At 45.5% G+C, this 20,621-nt stretch overlaps 1 protein-coding gene across 1 annotated transcript in view; it reads right to left on the minus strand.

Moving 5' to 3' along the window:
* LOC144783951 (uncharacterized) overlaps positions 1 to 20,621 on the minus strand; it is a 266,569-nt gene that overhangs the window by 64,374 nt on the left and 181,574 nt on the right. The window contains exons 41-43 of the mRNA XM_078662679.1: positions 20,374 to 20,582; positions 18,999 to 19,096; positions 7,725 to 7,843 (exon numbers count right to left, since the gene is read on the minus strand). Of these exons, the coding sequence (XP_078518805.1) occupies positions 7,725 to 7,843; positions 18,999 to 19,096; positions 20,374 to 20,582 (426 nt within the window). The remainder of the gene's footprint in view (positions 1 to 7,724; positions 7,844 to 18,998; positions 19,097 to 20,373; positions 20,583 to 20,621) is intronic.

A 20,621-nucleotide genomic window follows, 5' to 3' on the forward strand; every position in this document is an offset into this window, starting at 1 on the left:
AGATCCCCTACTACAGAAGGAGTAGTTTCTGTCCTGTAACTCCAGTTCTGTAGTAGGGGTATCTCTGTTATAGTCATAAGCGCCCTCCCGCCTCCCCGGTGGAGTGTTGTTCATGATCATAATGCTACAGGTCTGGCGTTTCCTACGCCCTCGAAAAGAACTGAGGCTAAGTTGGACCTGCTATGCATTCTGGGATACTGAGAGAAGGTTCTGGAAGGTTCTCTTAAAGGCACAGTATCCTAATTAAGCCACATAATGGCAGCCTATGGGGCTTGTCTGTCCAGGTTCTTCTCTCTATCATTCCTGAGGGATTTTGCTGTTAAGCAAGGGAAATCTGTACAGGCTTTGCTGTTTTGTGGATTTTATGGTGGAAATTTCTAGTTGAAGTACTGGACAGTGTAGCCTTTTGGCTGCATTATCTGTCTTTAAATTCTCTCTTAAGTGTCTATGCATTTTCTGCATTTTTTGACACTGTAAGAGATTATTTTTGATTGCTCCGGGGTCCACGCACATGGGCGGGACTATTCACTAGATTATGACTATAACAGAGATACCCCTACTACAGAACTGGAGTTACAGGACAGAAACTACTCCTTATCAGTCAAACACAATCCGGCTGTTGTGGCCGCCAAAATTGACAAAGAGCTTTCCTTAGGCAGGATTGCTGGCCCTTTTCCCGCAGTGCCAGTACCCAATTTTGTGTGTTCCCCACTGGGAGTTGTCCCCAAGAAAGAGAAGGGGCAATTCAGATTGATTCATAACCTGTCAGCGCCAAAGGGGGCGTCACTGAATGATGCCATTGACGAAGGTATCTGTAGTGTTAAGTACGCCTCTTTTGATCAGGCTGTTACCTTATTGCAGGCCACTGGACCCGGGGCGCTGATGGCGAAATCAGACATAGAATCCGCCTTCCGCCTCCTCCCAGTCCACCCGGCGGACCAGCATCTTTTAGGTTTCGCCTTTAGGGATAGGTTCTACATGGACAAATGCATGCCTATGGGTTGTTCTATTTCTTGCGCCTACTTTGAGATGTTTAGTTCATTTCTTGAATGGGCCATGAGACAAGTGACGGGCCATCAAAGGGTCATGCATTACTTAGATGATTTCCTCTTCCTCGGTACAGCGGGTTCTCAGGAGTGCGCACTGGCATTGCAGGAATTTTGCGTGCTCATGCGGGCTTTTGGGGTCCCGCTTGCGCCTGGGAAGACGGTGGGCCCGACCACCTGCTTGGAATTTCTGGGCATCGAGATGGACTCAATGGAGAGATGTTTTAGACTACCCAGGGACAAGGTGTGCAAATTCAAGGCATCGCTACAGTTATGCCTCCGGAAGGAGAAGGTCACTTTGCAGCAATTACAGGAGGTGGTAGGGCAATTGAATTTCGCACTAAGAATCATCCCAATGGCTCGCCCCTTCTCTCGCTCCATCGCGCATGCGATGAGGGGGCTGAAGGAAAAGCACCACCGCACGCGCCTATCGTCTGAAATTCTCCAGGATATGCTCATTTGGATGGCATTCCTGGAGGATTTTAACGGTAGGGTGGTCTGGCCCGGCCCGCTCACGACATCGGCGGAGTTGGGATTATGGACTGATGCGGCCGGTAGTGTGGGCTTTGGTGCCATCCTAGGGAATAGGTGGGTCGCTCAGCAATGGCCAGAAGAATGGAACACATGGGGTTTGCTCAGCAACATTGGCTTCCTGGAACTTTTTCCAATATGGGTGGCACTGATGGTTTGGCCCGAACACCTATGTAACCAATCAGTGGTGTTTTGGTCAGATAACATGACAGTGGTGGAATGTATCAATCAGCAGGGGGCGCGGTGTCCTTTCATACTTCGTCTGATCAAAGAAATTGTTCTGCGGTGCCTTAAACTGAATACTAATTTTAGAGCCAAACATGTCCCTGGTGTTTTAAACAATGCTGCTGACTCCCTTTCTCGCTTCAAAATGCAGGTTTTCAGGGAATATCTCCCCACAGCAGACCCCTCGCCAGCACACTTCCCAGCAGTACTTTGGCAGATTGGTGCCCCAGATTACAGGACCTCGTGGTCGCTAGCCTAGCCCCCAGGACCAAGACGGCTTATGAAGGGGCGTTTCTGTCTTATTGTTCTTTCTTGGGGCCACAGTGGGAAGTGCTTTGGGCGAAGGAGGATGGGTTTGCAGCCTATTTAGAATGGATGCACAAAGAGGGGCGCTCAGTGGCAGCGGCGACCAGACATAGGGCAGCAGTGTCATTCTTCGCGCAAGCTAGGGGCTTCAGGGATCCCACTAATACCTTTATGATACGCAAGGCTTTAAGGGGATGGCGCCGTATTCAGGGACACCAGAAGGATAAGAGGAAGCCCATGGGGTTGGCCCGGCTAACAGCCTTAATGGCCACGCTGGAGATTGTTTGTAACTCGGAGTGGGAGGTGCTTCTTTTTAAGGCGGCATTCTCCCTGGCATTTTATGGGGCGCTGAGAATTAGTGAACTTGTGGCAGGATCCAAGTCTGACATATTAGGTGGTTTGCAGAGGGCTGGGGTGACGATAAGGGGTGACACCATGTGGGTGATTATCCAGAAATCAAAGACCGATCAAGAAGCTAGGGGTCACACCATAGTTCTGCAACGGGCACCCGCCAACCCGTGCTGCCCGGTGAGGCACGTAGAAGCACTCATGGGACGGATGGTCGGTTCAGCAGACAGGGCGTTGCTCTGTCACGCTGACGGGAGCCCCTTGACCAGGTATCAATTCAGGAGAGTGTTCGAAATAGGGGTTACGAAAGCAGGTCTTGATCCTAGAGATTTTGGATCTCATTCCTTCAGGATTGGGGCAGCAACTGAGGCGGTGGCGGGGGGCCTCCCGGTGGAAAGAGTGAAGACAATTGGAAGGTGGTCATCAGACTGCTATAAACGCTATGTTCGGATTGACATGCTATGATTACTTGTCACTCACGCTTGGTCTCTTTCCGCTCTCTTACAGTTTCTCAGACCTGTTACGCAGGGGAGGAATTTGTCGTCGGGCACCGCCAAGATTCATCGGCACGGAGCGGCGAACAGGAAACAACAAAGAGCAATGTCTGGATTGTCGGTCATTCATATGTGAAGCGAGCGGAATGTGTATTCCTGTCAGGTGATAAGAAAGAAAGGGCGGCACAACTGGGGTTGAATATCACGTTCTTTGGCAGAGGTGGGTTGTGTCTTCACGAGTTTAGGGGTTTCTTCCAAGGGCTGTTAGCACGCCAGCGGTCTCCACCGTCAGTGGTGATACTTCACCTTGGGGAGAACGACCTGGCAACACTGGGCAGGCGCATCTTGATTGAAGAGATTATCTCAACAGCGGGTTGGATAGCTAGGACCTGCCCCGGGTGCACGCTAGTATGGTCACAACTCATACCTCGACTTCAGTGGCGGGGGGGTCATTCGGTCAGGGCGTTGAATCACTCGGTAAAGAGGATCAACACACGGTTGGATAGGTTGTTTCGAACCCCCGTGTTACAGTCAATACCTCATGGGTGCATCTGGGGTCACAAGTATTACTTGAAGGACGGGGTTCATTTGACAGAAGAGGGTAATGTCCTATGGTCTGACAATATCTGGGCTTGGCTAGAGGGCTGGGTTAGGAGGAGTGTGTCCTTAGGCAGGGGATAGAGGGGGAGGCCAGATCGTCGGTTAACAATACTGGCCTGTGGCGGTAAGGTCATTATCGGTGAGCACATATTTGAGGTCTGAGGGGGCGGGCATCATCCTATGGAGGTTCCCGCCCGGGGGGAGGGGCCTGCGGGCCACTCCCAGTACTCCAGGGGCAAGGTAATATGCAAAGGAGCGCGGGTAGGAGTAGTTCACGCTTTCCTTAGGCTGGTAGCCACCCCGCGCGCGTGGACTCATGACGCCACCGGCGCAGAGTAAGGGCCCTCCTTTAGTGGGTAAATGGAGTTTGGGGCGTAGACCGGGCAATTCCCGGGGTAACACTGCGCATGCGCACTTCTAGGGGGAAGGCGCAGCTTGTAGGACCTGACACCGGTAGTGACCCTGCCATATGGCCAGAAATGTACAAAAATCAAGGTAGGATGTTTAGTTTAAGCTAGGAACAACTTGTATTAGAGTTTTGTTAAGGTCAGGCTCTCAAACTTGTTGATAACAATTGTATAACTGAATGTCCTGCTGATTTTTGTATTCATTGTTGATTATGCAATTAAAACCTTTTTTAATTTCATACTTTAATAAATACGGCCGGGCGACTAGCGCCCGCCTTCCAAAAAGTAAAACACGTCTCGTGTCCACGTTCCTGGGTGTTGGGTGCCGGATGGGGGGGGAGGCGGCAGCTAGTCGCTGACCATGTGAAAAGGGGGGGCCCTCGGCCCCCCCGCACGCATGGCGGCGCGGCGACCGCCTCACCTCCTCTCCCCTCGGGTCCTTCGACGGTGGGGGCGTGCCCTGGGGCGCGGCCCACCGCCGATTGGCCGGCGCCCCTCCTGACCCGGATTCAATGGACTGGTTCCGGGTTGGGGGGGGCGGGCGATAGGAGGGGCCACCCGGCCCCTCGGGAATAAGAGGTGGGGAGCGCCCAGGAGACCCCCTTGTCCCTGGACGCTCCCTCGCTGAACGCTGTGCCCCGCGTTCGGGGCTTCTTTGTTTCCCACCCACCATCCCTTGGTACAAAGTTTAAGCAGCATTATGTCCGGTTTAATGGTAAGTTTCAAAGGTATGGACCTCGGGAGAGAGTAGGCTGTTGTTGTATTTTGTGATCTGTTGTTAGGACTTTTTCCCCTTTGTAGAAAAGTGATGTGTGAAGTGAACTGTATTTGAAGATATGTGTCTTTAGGCCTTTTTTCCCTTTGTAGCTATACGTTGATATTGTAATTTTGAGTAACATGAGTGAACCAAACTGTAATGTTATGCCATGTGTCGTTAGGCCTTTTTCCCCTTTTAGCTATGCGTGGATACTGTTATTTATTAGCCAGTGTAGTTGTCCTTTAGAATTTTTTCCATAGGTCGTCGTATTTATTAGGTATGGGACATGCGGTAAGGTCATTATCGGTGAGCACATATTTGAGGTCTGAGGGGGCGGGCATCATCCTATGGAGGTTCCCGCCCGGGGGGAGGGGCCTGCGGGCCACTCCCAGTACTCCAGGGGCAAGGTAATATGCAAAGGAGCGCGGGTAGGAGTAGTTCACGCTTTCCTTAGGCTGGTAGCCACCCCGCGCGCGTGGACTCATGACGCCACCGGCGCAGAGTAAGGGCCCTCCTTTAGTGGGTAAATGGAGTTTGGGGCGTAGACCGGGCAATTCCCGGGGTAACACTGCGCATGCGCACTTCTAGGGGGAAGGCGCAGCTTGTAGGACCTGACACCGGTAGTGACCCTGCCATATGGCCAGAAATGTACAAAAATCAAGGTAGGATGTTTAGTTTAAGTTAGGAACAACTTGTATTAGAGTTTTGTTAAGGTCAGGCTCTCAAACTTGTTGATAACAATTGTATAACTGAATGTCCTGCTGATTTTTGTATTCATTGTTGATTATGCAATTAAAACCTTTTTTAATTTCATACTTTAATAAATACGGCCGGGCGACTAGCGCCCGCCTTCCAAAAAGTAAAACACGTCTCGTGTCCACGTTCCTGGGTGTTGGGTGCCGGATGGGGGGGGAGGCGGCAGCTAGTCGCTGACCATGCAGTGTTTTTATCTGTATTGCAAGCGTCATTGCACCTAGTGCAGGAATTCAATAGGCATGTATGCATTTCCGGGTAGTGCTTTCCTCTGAAAACACAGAGGGGAGGGAAGTTTCCACTAGACAACGTATACATGCAAGTGCTACAATGAGTGCAACTTGTGTGGCCCTCTTCAGCTCCAGTGCTTGGGTCTAAGGCCATTGGTGTTTTTAAGATATTAAACTTTTAAAAGGACCAAGGCAGAAACAAATTCCAAGCTCTTGTCAATTGCTAACCAACAGGTGCGCAGAATATAAGGCTACAGCAGATCCCAATTTGTTTTCAATCAATAGATATTTCAAATCATGCCAAAATCAATATACATCTTTAAAAGACTGTGCCCGATTCAGACTCAGAAATGCCAGCTGTGTCGACTTCCTGCTATACACTGCAGCCATCCATGACTTCTGCTATTCACAAGTCTCAGATTTTCGTACATTTCAATATATAGTCCTATAGGATCTAACTAAACTTCCACATTTATTTACAGAGCAAAGCCTTTTCTCCGTTGGCTAGAGGAAATGTGCATCTGCACAATTTATTTTTAATTCTTGGATTGTTGGAGCATTTCTCAGTGATATCGCTTTCCCACCTGCCCTTAGTAAAGTTGGAAATTGATTTGTCACCTCTCCCTAAAAGCCATTTTGCCACCAATTACTTTGCCCTGGTGAAACTTCTAAAGTCAGTAATTCTCTGAAAGTTACGACTTATGTAGATGTTCATCGTATTTGTATCAGGTCATCCCATAATGCTTCCGTCACCCTTTGTTCACATTTACAACTGTGGAAAAAATGCACACTATTGCATTTTTTGAGGTGCTCTCCTCCTCCAGAAATAGGCATATTTCCAAATTTCGGGAACCAGGATCTGGGATATTTCAGTATAAGAGATCTGGCATATGACACTTTTTGCACACACAAATTATCCATGTGAAAGTTGTTTTGAAAATCAAGCCATGTCTTTAACATTTTATCAGTGAATGGTCCTGGCTGTGTTGAGAGGTTGTAGCAAATGCCGACCTCGCGGTGCACCCATCAGTGACTCTGACGATGAAGGCCCCTTAACAGCTCTGCAGCCCCTCTATGCCCGCTCCTCAGCCTACCTACCACCCATATTGGTAGAGCACCGATTCATCTCTTGCCACTGATGACAGATAAGGGGTGTTACCACATCGTTCCATGTCATTTTCACACCATGCTTGCGGGCTTGGCCTTTCGACAACACAGTACTTTCTGGGAGCTGTTGTCAAGGTTTACTCGCTTGCCACATAAATATGGAGAAACACACTCAGTGCTTAATTTGTGGTGGTGCTTTCCAGTGCTTTGTACTGGCAGTCATTTGTAAACACATAGCACTTATTTATGAGAGAACAACACATGGTGGCGCTCTCAGTCAATTTTGTACTATGTATAACAAAAAAATAAGGATGGCACTGCCATAAAGCAGGAGTGGCCAGAGCTGTTTGTGATGCCAGCTGCAGAGCAATACCTTGGGCCCTGGCACCTATATTTTTACACATAAAGTACTGACTATACTTGATAACATTGATTTTTAACAGAAAAGTCCAGGACTCAAAACATATGAGAATTGTCATTGAGAAGATTCTGCTCCCAGTGCGGAGACCCCCCCCCCCCCCCCGCGACTGCGGGGCATCCACCACGAGTCTGGAGACCCTTTGTGAAGTAGGCTCTCAGTTGGCAAATCAAGGAGATAAACTCGTTTGCAAGGAATTTGTAAGTGTGAATTAAGCGGTAAAGGAAGGGGTTGCATTGGTACTTGTCCTCGAAGGTTAGGTACCGTTAGTTCACCAGACATTCCTGGTTGGTATTATACAAAGGGATGCCAACACTAAAAAAAGCACTCCAAACCCCACCAATCCATTGATGCAAGAAGAGAAAAAAATGGGTGCTTTGGGATTATATGTCAACAGTAGATATCTCATATCAAATGGGTTGAAGGAAAGTTAGTTTGTACTTAAAATACTATATTAGTTTCATCTCCTGAACTGCAAAGAAGGGCACATTGCTGAACATACCCCATCAAAGCTCGGCCGGATAGTCAATATGTCGTCGTATGTTGCAATGGAAGCGAACGACCCAAAGAGACCATCAATGGCGTCCAGGTCCCCTTCATCTGGATTGAAGCACGCAGATCCTGTGAAAGGTAAAGCATATTAGAGGTTTGACACCATTTCTCAGGAGTACAATGTGCTGCTCTCTGTGGCCCTGCATGCAAGTCAATCAGAGCAGATTTACCGTATGAAACTCCACTCTGCCTGTTCTTAAGGGGGCTGGTTGTCATGCACCCAGTTTCGCCGGGTATTGGCACACCAGACCCCGTAATACCTGGTGGTAATTCCACCTCGTAAAATCGCATAAGGCTTTGGCTGTAACAGCCGCCAAGCCCCATCCCCAGATTTTTTTCTTTCAGTTGGGAACATTTGTTAATCTCCCATGCCAGGCCTTATCTGCCCTTGCCCTCTCCTACACACTTCACCCCCTTCCATCCACCACACAAATGTTTGTACCAAATTGCAAGGAACTGTACATTTTACAAGGCTTGGGGGTGAGCTCATAATTACACAGTACTGGTATGGTGCTACAGCATGGGAATATAAATTGTGCATCAGGATTAGCAACTGGTAATCAAGGTATAAGTAGCAATTGAGAGCCAGGTTCATTATCGGCTGCAGATACATTGCAAAGGAGTGTTGAGCTGTAATACTATTTCGTTCACTTAGAACGTTTTATGAAAATTTGGACTCCCCAATTTTGAATGAGCTGGGAAGATTGGCATCAGTAAAGGAGGAAGGGGGAATCATTTATCCTACGCATATTTTTGGCAGAAATGGGACATAACTGTTTCTATGAAATAGGCACCACAATAGGAACATCAAAGGCAGTACCTGCATGGCATGGCATGGCATGGCATGGGCTGGTGGGGAAACATCCTTTACAACACAACCATTACATCGCACTACACTTACAACGCAGGCATTACATCGCAACATCCTTTACAACGCATGTCACCACAAAGCAGGCATTACAACGCATGACACTACATCGCATGACACTACATCGCATGTCACTACAACGCAGGCTTTACAACGCATACCATTACAATTCATACCATTACAACGCATAGTTCCCCTACACTATCCAAAACCTACCCTACTGTTGCACCCCCTGGAGTTAGAATAGTAAATTTGGCCCCTACACTATCCAATACTTACCCTACTGTTGCACCCCCTGGAGTTCGAATAGTAATTGTTAGCCCTATACAATCCAATACTTACCTGAAATGCAATGTAATGGTATGCGTTGTAATGGTATGCGTTGTAAAGGTATAATGCGATGTATTGGAATGCATTGTAAAGGTAGTTTCTAAAAATGTGATGTAGTGTCATGCGATGTAATGGAGTGCGTTGTAAAGGATGTTAAGATGTAAAAACTGCGTTGTAAAGGCATGCATTGTAAATGTATGCATTGTAACATCATACATTCAGGCTGTTGAAGCCCATGCTGTGCAGGTACTGGGGTGTATGCACACAGGGAGCAGAACATGTGCCCCCCTGTATGCATCCCATAGCCCTGAGGAAACAGGGGACCCTGTAGGGCCCCCTTTGTTTCCTCTCCACCACGGTTTTCATGGGATATGAACTGCCATGAATACTCATATTATGCTTGGCGGGACAGCGGCTGTCCCACCAAGCATATTGCGGCTTCAAGACCACCACGCTACCGCCTGGGATCTCTGATCCCTGTCAGTTGCGGAGGTGCAATGGTGATCTGTCTGCCCAAGATGTAATAGGGCGGTTGGATCGCAGGTGCGGCGGTGCCTGCACCACCACTCCGGTCCATAGGACTGTTGTAGTCGTAATCAGTTCCTTATTGATGAGAATATTGGTTTCTCTGGTAGGTCCAGAGTGGGTAGGAGGAGGGCCCTGCTGTACATAGACATACACAAATTGTATAAAAATATCTCTGCCCAGATTTTCTCTGTCACCTCTCCTCACTCTTGTAACCTGCCCCTCCTGGAACTGGACTGACACTGACTGCCTATCAAATAAGGCAGGTTTACGCCAATTTTGAAGCAAGGATACACCTAAAACTTGCCTGCATGATCCACAAAGCCCTTCACCTCAACACGCCTCCCTACCTCGCTAAAAAACGTGAGTTATCGGGTGGTGCCCATACCTCCAGGAGCTCCAGCACCCTCCTACTTAAACCAAGTAAATTAAAAAACAACTAAAACCTACAACTGTTCCTTCCAGGATTCGCCCTAAGAATCTGGTACCGTTTTGAGGTACCGTTGTGAGGCTCATGGGGTATTATTCCTTTTTAGAAAAAATATACATTCAGTAACATACCTTTTGAGGTATTGTATGCAGTGCATGTTTATTTTTACATGTACACCACGTAGTATCACCAACATGTATATACACTTTTTGTATCTTTACTTGCATGAACATATTTGAGTTTAGAAGGGATCCTTCGGTCCTGCCGAAGAAGCCGGGGAGGGCTTCGAAACATGTTGATTTAGGAGAGACAGCTCATCATAGCATTGTATCTCCAATCCATTCCCCACATTTAATAATACCAGCTGAACGGAATATTAAAGTTTTCTTTCCAAAGAGCCAGGTATTTTTTAACAACTATTCACTCCTTCCTTCACTATGGACCCTTCCACTCACATTCCTACACGAGATATAGTTTTGTTCTAAGATTAGTGCTCCTGCGTAGTCGTAGGTACTAGCACGCCCCGTCCCGCAGCGGGGCGGGAAGACCCCTATAATGACGCATGACACCAAGGGCCCTTTTGGTGTGTGAGGGGTATTTAAACAAAGCTGTGTGCATCCCACCACTGTAGGAGACACACTAAGGGGCCTATTACGATTGCGGTTTTTCCGCATCCTCCCGGCCGGCGGAAGCCACCGCCGGCCCGGAGTATGCGGAAAAACCGCAGCGGACCCACCAAAGACCCACCGCCACATTAGGATGGCTGGTGGGTCCTGGTTTCCGTCCGCAGCTTTTCCGCCACGGTTGGCTTACAACCGCAGCGGAAAAGCTCTAATATGGTGACGGTGTCTCTCCGACACCGTCAGCCATATTAGGATGGGCTGTAAAAAATGCTTTTCCGCGGTGGGTTTTCCGCTGTGGAAAAGCATGTGTAACTTCACTGCGGGGCCCGTTGCGGGCCCCCTGGGTGAGGGGGGTGGGGGGGGGCAAATGGGGGGTACCTATGGTACCCCCCTGCATTTGTATGCAGAAATCGGCAGGCACCGCACGGTGCCTGCCACTTTCTGCATACAAATGCAATGTATGCATTTTTACCATTGCGGCGGGTGCAGCTTGAAGCCGCACCCGCCGCAATGGTAAAATAGAGGATGTGACCGCCAGGGTGGCGGTCACATCCTAATTGCACAGGAGGGAACTCCGCAGGCCATGCGGAGGTTCCCTCCTACTCTATGGTGGCGGACGGACTCAGGTCCGTCCGCCATCATAATCGGCCCCTAAGTCTGGCAGAACACGGTTATATATCTACTCTAGGGTGCATCTTTTTGTTTCCATATATTGACTAGAGGAGGACGTATCCACCTCTTTTGCTCTCGCATTACCTCTTCACTCCCTATTTTGATTATTTACTAAAAAGAAAGTTAACCTGCAGCAATAATCCGTGTACATTGCTTTATGATGTCAATTTATAAATTGGCTCCGGCACCCTACAGTAAATGCTGACTAATTTTTCATTTTATGAAATAGGCGAAAAGATTGATCAAAAATGACTTATTGTGGGAGTAAACAGAAAACACTATGTTTTTCAGGAAAATGCACCAGCAAAAAATGTTGCTATTTTGTCCCCAAATAACTTTTGTAATACTGCTGACGTTATGGCCCGATCAGCTACTTTTTTAGCAAAAAGGCTATTATATATATATATATATATATATATATATATATATATATATATATTACCTACTGGCGGTCGCCAGTAGGTATATATAGTTAGGATTTTTTCTCTATGGGTTTTTTGAAAATTCTATGTCTAATAACTTTGGCGTTTGTGGACGGAATTGGCTGAAATTTTCAGGAAAATTGCACATTTTGTTTCTGAGCAGCCCCTGAAAATTTTGGGGGGGTTCGTCAAGGGGGGGCCGAGAAAAAAGGGGGGGTCCCAAAACGCGTTTTTCCCATGTTAATTTCCATAGGGCGGTTGGCCTCACTTTTAGCCCGAACGGCTGAATGGATTTGCACGAAACTTGGCAAAATTGTAGGGACTGGTAGCCCGATGTGCCTTTTGTAGGTCTCAATATATGTGCTCCAGTGGATTTTGAGAAATTAACGTTTAAAAAAAGATATATATCTGTAACAGCGGACCGGGCAGCGCTCTGGTTCGCGGACTTTTCGCGCAACGGAGCTTTGTGAAGCGAAGCTGATTGGTTCTCCGGCGTCTGTCAACATTCCAAACAGTCCGTAGCGGCCGCCATCTTGTCTCTCGGTAGGATCGAGAGACAAGAGGAGGCCAAAGCGAAGGGGCAAATGACCATAAGGGGGCATAGTACATTGTCGCTCACCCCCTAGGTTTGATGTGGAGGTTTTAAAAGGGCCCCGCGGGGCAAAAAAAAATAAAAATAATAATAATCGAACAGCTGAATGGATTTGCACGAAACTTGGCAAAATTGTAGGGACTGGTAGCCCGATGTGCCTTTGCTAGATCTCAATATATGTGCTCCAGTGGATTTTGAGAAATTAACGTTAAAAAAAAGTATATATCTGTAACAGCGCACCGCTTCGCGTACTTTTCGCGTTACGGAGCTTTGCGAAGCGAAGCTGATTGGCTCTCCGGTGTCTGTAAACATTCCAAACAGTCCGTAGCGGCCGCCATCTTGTCTCTCGGTAGGATCGAACAGCTGAATGGATTTGCACGAAACTTGGAAAAATTGTAGGGACTGGTAGCCCGATGTGCCTTTGCTAGGTCTCAATATATGTGCTTTAGTGCATTTTGAGAAATTAACGTTCAGAAACAAGATATATATCTGTAACAGCGCTCCGCTTCGCGGAGATACAATTATATGTGTATTACCTAGCTGTTGCTTTTGTTGATTATTTTTTATTTGTTTTTATTTTTTAAGGATTGTTTATTGTGTTTCATAATTTATTAAACTTTCTAACGCGGCGCGTCATATGACGCATTACGCGACAACGCAGGTCCAGAATATAGTCAAAATGTCTCCACCAACCAGCGGACGGCACACAACCCCTTTCAGCAGGCTAAATAGTTCTGTTAAATGACAACAGAAGGGACAGGCAACAAGAACCATCAGTCAAAGAGGGGAGGGCAAGTTTTTCTCTACCGGGTCACGTTGGAGCGCTACCGGAACTGATCGAATTGGTAGTCTACAGTGTTTCTGGATGTTTCAGACTGAAGCTGGCGTTAGCATGAGAGCACCACCATTTCGTAGCTCCGTCGTGGCCATTCCACGAGCAATCATGCTAGGCGCTCCCCACCAGAAGCCTGCGGGAGTCGGGGGCCCCCAAGACTTTTGTAGAATCTTCAAGGATGAGGGGACGCTTTCGAGAATGGAGCCCAAGCTCTAGCAGACAAGCGTCCGAGTTCCAAGGTGTCGCAGGCCCATTTAGTGGACCACGCCCAAATCTGAAGAGATGGCCGCCATTTTGAGAGTCCTGTGGCAGCCGCCTATCGCTGCACCGCAAGAGCGGGAGCAACTCAAGTACATGGTGAGCGAGACGCTGTAGTCGAAAGAGCGGGCGGTAAACAGCTGAATAGCGGAAGAGGCACAGTGTAGCAAAAGCGGGCTGAATGGCAAATGAAACGGAAAAGGGGTGCCCCACTACAGCGTGTCTTTAGGTGAAACGGATTGTGGGACAAGGTGAAGAATGGAAGAGTCACCAAAAGGAAAAAAGTTCCGCTTGACCCCGGGAGCCGGCCACCTATGTCGGGGGCGATCTCAGGCCACACCAGGGCAACACGACTTGGGGAGGGGGCCGGAGCCAAGCGCCCCCTCCGAGTCCGCGACATGACACCGTCCCTCGGGGGCCTCCGTCAAGCGGTTCAGGGTGGCACCGCATCACAACAGCCCCCACTTACTTTAAGAATAGTGAAGATGAAGCAATTGCAAATAGGCTTCAGACAATGTTACAAGCACTCCTCAAAACTTTGAACTTTCAGAGTGCATGAGTTGGGACAGCGAGGGGTGATTTGGTTTCTCGGACTGTTTTTCTGGTCTCTCACCACTGGCATACTTTAACGTTTTCTTGTTTCTAGGACATTAATAGGTTTTATCATTACGTTATGTTATCGTTTCTTTGTTTGTTGTTTAATAAAAGTTCATGTTCATCAGTGGCCTACTGATTTTCGTTTTCCTATTTTTTTCTTTCCAGGTTGTTTCATGGTAAAGTTTCTGTTAACAGGATACAGTGATCACTTCGTTATTATTGCATATGTCCTTTTCACTAGGGGTGCTCTCTGGTCGGGCCAGATGACGTATCTCTAGTAAATGGTCCGGGTGAAAAAGGTGCATCAATCAGTGGGGAGTAGATAGGCATGACAGATTACAACGGGGGAGAAAGGTCCGCATTACGTACCCTTTCACTACTTGCAAAGATTTTCCTACGTTTATTTGCAAACAGGGAATACCTCCAAAAAGAACTAATTCCCAAACAGTCAATGTTCGGACAATCAATCAATCAATGATGAATGAAATAGGTACGACGTGTTAAAGGCTTGCGTTACCTACCCTTCACTATCTGCAAAGGGAGAGAGAATATTCCTATTCTTCCTCGTTTGCAGGTAGAGAAGATCCTTAAGAGAATTAACTTCGAACAATTCAATGCTCGATTGAAAAAATCAACAAGGGGTACTGTGAACACAAATGAACGCCGCTTATGTACATACGCATTGCTATTTTCAACAGGTTGTTCCTAATGTTTCTATTTTAGCGAGGTCAAAAAGAGATCCCATTAGTGGCCTACTGATTTTGCTCGATTCCTTTTGTTTTTTTACACGATTTTTCGCTATCTGCAAAGACTAAACAGAGTATTGCGACTCTGTGCTTGTTTGTAAATAGAGAATGAACCAAAGAGAACAATCAATCAAATGGAGAGAGAAGCAGGCACGACGTATTACAAAGGGGGCAAAGGGCTGCGTTAACTACCCTTCACTATCTGCAAAGAGAGAGTACTGCTAATAGAAATGAGGGGTGGGGGGCAGCATTCAAAGCAGATCAGTGTGCATAAACACAAAAATGTTTTTACTTACCACGTACTTGACATTCGACAGCTTATGATATTTGCTATTAAAAAACCATTGAAATTCACTGAAAAAACCATAGGTTATAGACCATATATAGTTAGGAATTAGCATTTACAAAACCTTTAAAATTTACTGAAAAAACCATAGGTTATAGACCATATATAGTTAGGAATTAGCATTTAAAAAACCTTATTTTACTCACACAAAACCATTGAAATTCCATATATAGTTAGTTGCACTAACTATATATCGCGCACCCGCAATCCACTGCTGATCATGTCACATATTACATCATTCATGACATGGTCAGTGACATCACTGATGACATCACTGATGACATCTCAAATGACATCACTGATGACATCACTGATGACATCTCATTTGACATCATTCTTGTGCTAATACGATAAACCTCTTCAGACTCTAATATAACCTTAGATACACTCAGTGTAAACAGACACTCACACACTGCCACTCATCCATGGAGTTACTCACACACCCAGTCAGTCATGCAAAGAAACAATCTCACCTCCATTTCTTCAACTATACAGTTAAACACACCTTACTTATTGAAACATATACTAACACATATTTACTCTCTTATACAATCCCTGATACAAGTTCACAATGATCGATACAACCACTCACTCATTCAGTGGCTCTCATGCACAGTTATTTATATATGCCAACTCTCACATGTACTGTGTTTTACATATGTACTTACTATGACATGTAGCATTGAGATATCCATTCACTCATCAATACACTCATGCACACAGTCAACTGCCCATGTAGCTGTTTCCACATGCACTCTTGAACTCATACACCTAGTGAATAAACTGCTCACACATCTATGCATAGAGTCACACACCTTCCAGCCACCCCCACACAAACTCAATCTCCCATAGAAATACTTGGGCAACCAATTAATAACACATATAGCCTCTCGTATAGCTAATGATCAACACATGCAGCAGTTTACAGAACAACAGACATAATGATGCACAAATTAAGACAGTTTAGTCACTAACCCATGCATTCAGTGAGACACATTTAATCACTCACTCATACAGTCAGTCATGCACCTACTAAATCCTTCATCCAGACACTTATACATCCACTCAAGACATATTTTAACTTTACAGAAAAATACAGTCACTGGATGTTGTCATCAGTGATGTCATCAGTGATGTCATTTGAGATGTCATCAGTGATGTCATCAGTGATGTCACTGACCATGTCATGAATGATGTAATATGTGACATGATCAGCAGTGGATTGCGGGTGCGCGATATATAGTTAGTGCAACTAACTATATATGGAATTTCAATGGTTTTGTGTGAGTAAAATAAGGTTTTTTAAATGCTAATTCCTAACTATATATGGTCTATAACCTATGGGTTTTTCAGTGAATATATATATATATACGTTTAGCCCAGTGAGTCTTATGGAATACTTAGCGTACTCTTCCCGAAAATCTCTAAGGAAATATCCAGAGTATTATAATCGTATGATTTACAAGAGTTATTCTGAGTATAAATTAAACGTAAGCACAGAAAAAGTTTGAAAGTCTGTTTGAAAACCTTAAAAGTGATTCACCAAGAAAGTTTTCGAATACTTGCTGAAACAGAATTTCCACTAAGTCCTTAATCTGAAAGACATTTTAGTGGCAATAGAGGAACTAGCCCTATTAGAATTCCAAAGTCCATGTTAACTCATCAGATTCCATATTTTTTGGCCACAGACAAGGAGGCACAGGGTGAAATATCAGGGGTAAATAATGTATAACACGGACCACAATTACTGATGTCCCTAATACATCTTACATTCTATGGGGACTAGCAGGATCTCGTGCCTCTTCTCCTGGAGCTGTGTTTGCCTACATTATAGAGACCTCTGGGGATGGAGTAACTGGGTCAAATTGCTCCATTTGTAAATAGCACCTACGGAGGTAGTTATGTTGGGTCCAATAGGATCTGAAGAAAACCCGCATTGTTTTAACTTATTATGCAGTCAAAAATATGTCAATGCTTGCTTCACTTTTGCCTCCACCTCTGAGCATTTACCTTATGCCGGTGTATGCGTTTGCTAGGGATGTATGACATTACAACGCATGCTTTTACATCGCAAGCTTTTACAACGCTGTTTTTACAACGCATACCATTACAACGCATAGTGCTTTTAGGTGCTGGATAGTGAATTGTTTAATTTACTATTCCAACTCCAGTCCCCGTGGATAGTAGGGAAGGTGTTGGATAGTACATTAAACACATTCCCTATCCTAGAGCGCCCCCCAGCGCAATTCGTTGTAATGGTTTGCGTTGTAAAAGTTGCGTCCTAAAGGCACGGCGTGGTAAAAGTTGCGTTGTAAAGGATGTTTCCCGTTTGCTAGGTAGTATATGTAAGAAAGCACATTAATAGTCAGCATGTGCTTAGAGGGTGTGTGCGGGCCGAAAGATAGATTTTTCAAGGAAAATATTTTTTCAGTGAAATGAAGAATTAAACAAATAATATATTTTAACAGTTCACAAACCTTCTACCCATAGGCATATGGTTTAATCAGTGTGGTGGTTCTTCATGTTTATGGTTAAGAAAAATAGACATATCCAAATATGTATGTATATGTCGATTATTTCTAAACACAAATTCTAAACCTTGGAAAGATCTTACACATATCTCTGAGCACTTTGGGAAGCAAGTGAGAAGTCGAAATCTCTACATTGTATGAGCTTACACTTCATATCAAGAGGTGGACAACTATGTCTGTGAATCAGGTGCCATGTTTGGATTTGTATACAAAAATCTATTAGGAATTCTAGAAGAATTGCTGAAAAAAATTATTGCTTGGCCCACTAAGCTGTATTACAGTTATATAAATTTGTTGCTAGCCATAGTGATCAGTAAATCACTAGCAAAATTATTAGCACCAACTCAGTGCTAGCAATAAGCAATTTCATCTTTCAACAAAACAGGTCTTCCAAGTCCTTTACAAAGGGGAGTAAGGTTATCTTGGTGGCCCAAAACGTTTGCCGCAGAGTTGGAGAAACAAGTATCTCAAGATTACTGTCTTAGTCCAGGTTCCTTCTTGTCCATCAGCATTACTATTTTGTGGATGTTGGATCGTATTAACTCTGGGGGTGTCAGTCCAGTCCATAATTAATGGGTGCTAGCTCCCCAACACGTAATCCACTATCAGCTCTCAGCACTACTTGCAATGTGCTCTTAGAAGGCAAAGATTTCAAAATAGTTTGAGGATTTTTTTAAGTTTATTCAGTTGCATACAATCACAAACCACTATTCAACCTTATGTTTTTTGTTCTAAGTCCAAGAGTTACTAAAGAATTTTCATTTATCTTATGGGTCTCTGGGCTTGCTCTTTTCATGGAGAGGCTTTTCAGTGACAGGGTGAATGTGTTGCCCTGATTGCCCATGTTCCAAATGAATATTAGCTGGGTTAATTTGGTTAATATCTAGGAGATGTTAAGGTAAGTCATGTTTAAGAGTTCTAGAATGGCACTGTACATGTCATATTTCATCTCATATTATGCCATACAACATATCATATCACAGGAAAAAACATCCAAATGCCGAGAAAGCACCGCCAGAACTTATTGGAACCTCATCCACGATTGGTAGTCGCCATAACATCGTTCAAAAAAGGTCTGAAAACCAGCCTCTTCACAGACGCATTTATCCCAGTTGGGACCCCCCCCCCTCCCTTCTTTCTTAATGGACATAGCCCCTTTAGCCAACTGAGATTCATTTTTGTCTTTCGTCTTCATTGATATGAATGTAAACATCCTCCATTTATCTCACTAAATCAAGAACTGAACATTTATCTGTTCATCCTATGCTGCTAAACCTCGTCAAAACTGCAAGACATCTCATCCGAGCCTCAGAAGGCAACCAAACCATATAAAAGCAAAGGCAGCTAATGCTGATGTGAATGTGGTCAAAGCAACTTCTGATGCTGCCTTCAGGATGTAAGGATTGTTACAAAACGAGTGGGAGTAGTTCATTTACATTCTGCGATTACCTGTCGTTTGGATTTGCTTGTGGAGGAAATCCAAGAGGGCATTGAAAATGTCTGCCTGGTCACTTGGCGACAATGAACTTGCATCTAATTCATAAACACTGAAAAGGAAAAAAAGAACAAGCAAAGTCGTTAAGCTCCTGGATGATCTAGTAAAAATTGCAAGAAGGATCTCATTCCTAAGCCAAGGCATACCAGGATAAGGTTTTAGTCTGTGCCGTAAACCAGTGGAGTCAAGCCTGGGTTCAAATACTGCATTGAAGTCCCCACCAATAAGGGTCACAACTTTAGGTAACCCCTGGACAACTGCTCTAAGGTCAACAAAGGTAGGTTTAGGTAGCTGAGGTGGGGTCTATACCCTGAAGACGTTGCGCAGTTTCCCTGGGTGCCAGCCATCCATCTTTACACATCTCCCATAGGAATCAGTGGTGACCTGAGAGAAAAAGAGGGAGGCGTTTTGTGCAGCAGGATCGGACTGGAGCACTGGCCAATGACTGTCAATGGCTGATACAATGTGCAAGCATTCCACCCATCACCTTTTTGTTTTCCATAGGAGGATGAGGCAGGGCAGATGAATATGATGAAGGGAATCCGGGTTTCCCATATAGTCATCATCTTCCAAGCAGGCTTTAGCTCTGAAGGAACCAACCAGGAGGACGTGCACTAGCGTACTGTGACTCGGAAGATGGGATGTCTGCAGAGTGACAATATACTGTAGGGGATCAGTTGCTTTAAGATCCAATCTTAATTTAAGGGGACCTGGTATGGGACCCTCCTTCTATAGACATACCCATATATAGCCAAGGAGGGACCGGGAGCCAAAAGCAACCCTGGTACAAACTGCTCAAACCAGCCCAGATGACTCTCCTCGCTCTGTCATCTCTCTCTTCTTCTCTCTCCTCTTTTTTCAGGAAGCTCCACCCTGTGCCTGCTCTAATTGCATGAGAGAGCCAGAGAAAGTACTAGAGGTGCAGCAGAGGCTGCTGCCCGAAAAACCTGCCTCCAAATGCTACAGCACCCTGGGGGAATGCCCGGTGGTGAAACGGGCAGTCCAGGCCTGCACAGTAACTGGATACATGGTTTGTGTTGCAAGATAGTTCTTTTTGCATCATTCTCAAATGCATGACTTTCTACTCTACGTCCCTATTTAATAGGAGGTCAGTGTATAAGCCCCACCAACGTTCTTATTTCCTGTTTGTCAGAAATGGCTAATTTCACCAAAGCAAACAACATACACAAAAGGAAGGCTTCCAACAAATCCGTCTTTTGATATTGTGCTTCGTCCATTCCCATTCCTAGCACAGAGAGACCCTCTGGGAGTTCTGTGCAGTTTATAAATTCTCTTAAGATAAAATTAAAATATGTTGTGTGTACTTACAATTCTCTGTAGGAGGTGCAGTTAAGATATTGTAGAACAATGGTTGCAGTTGATACATCTATACTGTCCCAAAAGAGGGCCATTTTTGTCTGGATAAAGGAGGTCCAGTCCGCAGATGTGTAATCTTTGAAGTAGACCTGCAAGTCCCCAAAGAACTGCAGATACATCTTCTTACTGATGGCTGCATCTGGTAATTTGGTTAAGCTCTTCTGCAAAAGACAATGAGGCGATGTGAGATTGTATGAGGC

The sequence above is a fragment of the Lissotriton helveticus genome, chromosome 10, assembly GCF_964261635.1.
Source record: "Lissotriton helveticus chromosome 10, aLisHel1.1, whole genome shotgun sequence".
Lineage (NCBI taxonomy): Eukaryota > Metazoa > Chordata > Amphibia > Caudata > Salamandridae > Lissotriton > Lissotriton helveticus.